This window comes from Phalaenopsis equestris, unplaced genomic scaffold (genome assembly GCF_001263595.1).
Source record: "Phalaenopsis equestris unplaced genomic scaffold, ASM126359v1 Scaffold232142, whole genome shotgun sequence".
Classification (NCBI taxonomy): domain Eukaryota; kingdom Viridiplantae; phylum Streptophyta; class Magnoliopsida; order Asparagales; family Orchidaceae; genus Phalaenopsis; species Phalaenopsis equestris.
In genome coordinates this window covers 685-3997 of record NW_018250110.1, presented here as the reverse complement: position 1 = coordinate 3997, position 3313 = coordinate 685, and the positions used below count along the sequence as shown (strand labels likewise).

The following is a 3313-nucleotide window of genomic DNA, read 5'->3' as shown; positions in this document are numbered from 1 at the left end:
TATGTTTAAATCGTAACTGCTCTTGTGGCAATGTGGTTATCCACATTATTTTGCATATATCTGATACAGGTTCGAATCTAGCACTCTACATCTATTTTTTCAGTTTAATTTTAACAAGTCAATTTCGAACCGAACACGAACACGAATATATAAATCGAGCCGAACACAAACACACTGTTCATGAGCCGGTTTCGAACACGAGCCGAACCTGAGCTGCTCAAGTTCGTTTACAGCCCTACTCGCCATCCCCAACCATCGCACAAACACCATCGAAGCACCTCATCACGTTTTAACCCTAAACAATACAATAAAGCCTTAAATTCACCCTAAAAGATTCTCTCCTCAAGTAACTAACTATCTATCAAGTTACAACGACTCACACTTTACTCAATAACTTAATCTCATTCTATCAATAGGAGCTCCTCATCCAAGATTGGAGAGCCTATAATCAGACTATATCAATAGGAAAATAAAAAATAAAAACCACTTTTTTCCCATCTGACACAGGTCAAAAAACAGCATACAAAATGTACATAAAAAAAAAAAAAAGGAAAAAAACTCCAAACCAATTCATGTTATTCACCAAAGGTACCAACTTTGACAAAACTGACCATCATCTTCATCACGCCGGAGCGGAATTAGACTGGGAGAAGCACCTATTAAGCAATCTCAGCAGCGCATTCGCCTTCCTCCTCGCTCTCATGGATCCACTAGCCGCCAAACTCTGCAGCGACGGCACGCTCCTCGCATTCATCAGCAACCTTCTCCCCATCTCCGCTCCCCCATCCTTACACAATCCCATCAGCACCGCAATCGCGTTCTCCTTCCCTTTCTCCGACCCGAACCTCATCAAATCTACCATTATCGCCACCACCACCTTGCTCTCCCCTATCACCCTCATCCCCTCCCTGCAATCGCAAAGCACCGCGAGAACCGCCAGCGCCTCGTCCGTTATCCCCGCTTTCTCATCCATCAATAGCTCGAGCCCCGGCCCCGCCCCCGCCGCCACCACCGCCGCCTTGTTCGGATCATAAACAGCCAAATTCAACAGAGCTGTCGCCGCGTCTCTCTTCCCAGCCGGCGTGCCCTGCTTCAACAGCTCCACCAACCCCACCACTGCTTCCACTCTCTTCCCGATCTGCACCTTACATTCGTTCAATATCGACAAGCTGAAAATGGTCGCCGCCGCGTTTTCCCTAGCCTCCATCATTTCCCCATCCCGCAGCACCTTTACGATCGATTCAATCGCTCCGGCGGCCATTATTAGGGTTTTGTTGTTCTCGAAGATGGAGAGGTTTAACAGAGCGGTCACCGCGTTCTCCTGCGTGCGGGGATCGCGGGAACCGAGGAGAGTGACGAGGAAAGGGATTGCGCCGGCTTCTGCTATTATGCGGCGATTATCCATGCCGGATTTGGCGAGCAGCCGGAGTTCGTATGCCGCTTGTCTCTGTGTTTCCGGCGAGCCCATCGCTAGTTTTCCGACTAGAAACTCCGCCGTCATTCTCACCGCCTCGATGGCCGCGCGGGTTTCTGAGATATGATCGGTAGTGACGACCGCTGTATTGGGAGGTCGATGCGACGGAGTGGGGGAAAAATTGTGCTCTGTGCACCATTGCTCGACGAGACTCTTGAGATTGTAGTTTGGGATTAATGCCATATGACTCAGTTTCTGTCCGCTCTTCGGACAGGTTTGATGGCCGGATTTCAACCACCGGGAAATGGAGCTCCGATCGTAAGTATGGCCGGAGGCCAAAACCACCGGATCCTTCATTAAATCAAGAGTAATAGGGCACCGGAACTCGTCGGGGATAGTGTTGACGATAGGCTGCGATGTCGCTACAGACCAGGAAGACGATCGGCTGAGGACTTTGGGAATGGGGTCTGTCTGGCTGCAACGAAAGATGATGTTTTTACAATAGGAGACGAAGGATATGAGATTATTTATGTTGGAAACAGCCATGAGACCACCAGTCCCTGCTTGCTTGAGGATTTCGGATTCAAGCCGTTTGATTTCCTCCTGGTAAGCTGCGGCTGTTCGTAATCCAAGTCTGCTCATGATTTCTTCCACCTTGTTGAAATCGAGAAATCCCTTCTCTTTCGCCATGATGCAGAGAAGCTCCTCGCGGAGATGGGTTTCCCGGCTGTCAACAAACGCCCCGCCGCCTGCGGTGGCGGCGCGTTTGGTCTGACGGTGGAGAAGCTCGATCTGTTCGCGGATGTCCTGGGAGATGGGGAGGAGACTGAGAGGGAGGATATCGAGCGCCGCCATGAGCTCGTTGGTGGAGGAAAGGAAGCGTTTTGCGAAGGATTCTGCATTGAGCAGAGTCCATAACGCGCTTCCTGAGGAGAGATCGTTGAGGAGGGATTTTGTCCGGCGGATGACTGAGTACAGCTCGGTGAGGCAGAGAATGGAAGAGGGAGGGAGAGATCTGCCGCTGCTGCGTCTGGTGGAGTCATGGAGGTCTTCGAGGAAGGAGGAGATGAGCCTGGCGCGCGCAACGGCAGCGGTGGTGTTGCGGGTTTGGAGGAGAGGGAGGGAGTCGAAGGCGGTGAGATCGGCGGAGGACTGGAGAAGAGATTCAATTAGTGAGTCTGGTGGGAGGAGGCCGGAGAGGGGAACTCCGGCGGTGGGTTCCGGTGGAGGTGGGTGAAGCAGTGGGTTCATGGTGAATGGAGCAGGGAGAAAGGTGGAGAGAGGGGAATGGAGATGGATAGTTAGGTTTGGTTTGGATTGGGTGTAACGAGGAGGGAATTAAGAATTTGGGGGTTGAAAGTTTAGTGTTTGGAGGTAGTGAGGGGGACGACAATGGCGGGAAGACGAGGAGGTGCCATATGGAGGAAGGGAAACCTCGGCCAGTCTGGTAATGGGGGAAATATTCGTGTAAAGGCGAAAATTCTTAAAACTGTTTTTTTTATTTTAATAGAAATTTATATTTATATAAATACCTCTAAAACTTAAATATTTTAGAGATTTCAATGGTATATATGTAAATAGAAAGTTTAGATTTTGGCTGTATAAATATATAAGAACTATGTGGCAAGTATGTAAAAATACATTTTTTAAATAAAAAATAATTAAAATTTAAAAAAAATTAAATAGGTATACATAAGTTAATAATATTATAATTTTTTTAAAGTCCACTATTTGGGTCAATGTTAAAAAATATTTAAATGTGGCGATTATTTTATTTATCAAGTAAATATTTTCAAACATGTATGAATTTTATATTTTGTGCAAAAAAAAATTAATTTTTATCGTGTAATATTAAAAAATATATATATTTTATGATCTTGGTATTAAGAGTGTTCAAAT

General features: G+C 46.9%; 1 protein-coding gene across 1 annotated transcript; it reads right to left on the bottom strand.

The window, feature by feature from the left end:
- Positions 1–597: 597 nt before the first annotated feature.
- Positions 598–2883, bottom strand: LOC110038198 (U-box domain-containing protein 1-like). The gene has a single exon (XM_020742969.1). It carries the CDS (start codon positions 2663–2665, stop codon positions 623–625), a length of 2043 nt encoding a protein of 680 aa, XP_020598628.1. The 5' UTR covers positions 2666–2883; the 3' UTR covers positions 598–622.
- Positions 2884–3313: the final 430 nt, after the last annotated feature.

What these genes read in the sequence shown, in the direction of transcription:
- LOC110038198 (XM_020742969.1), bottom strand. Translation starts at nt 2,665, where the DNA reads ATGAACCCACTGCTTCACCCACCTCCACCGGAACCCACCGCCGGAGTT.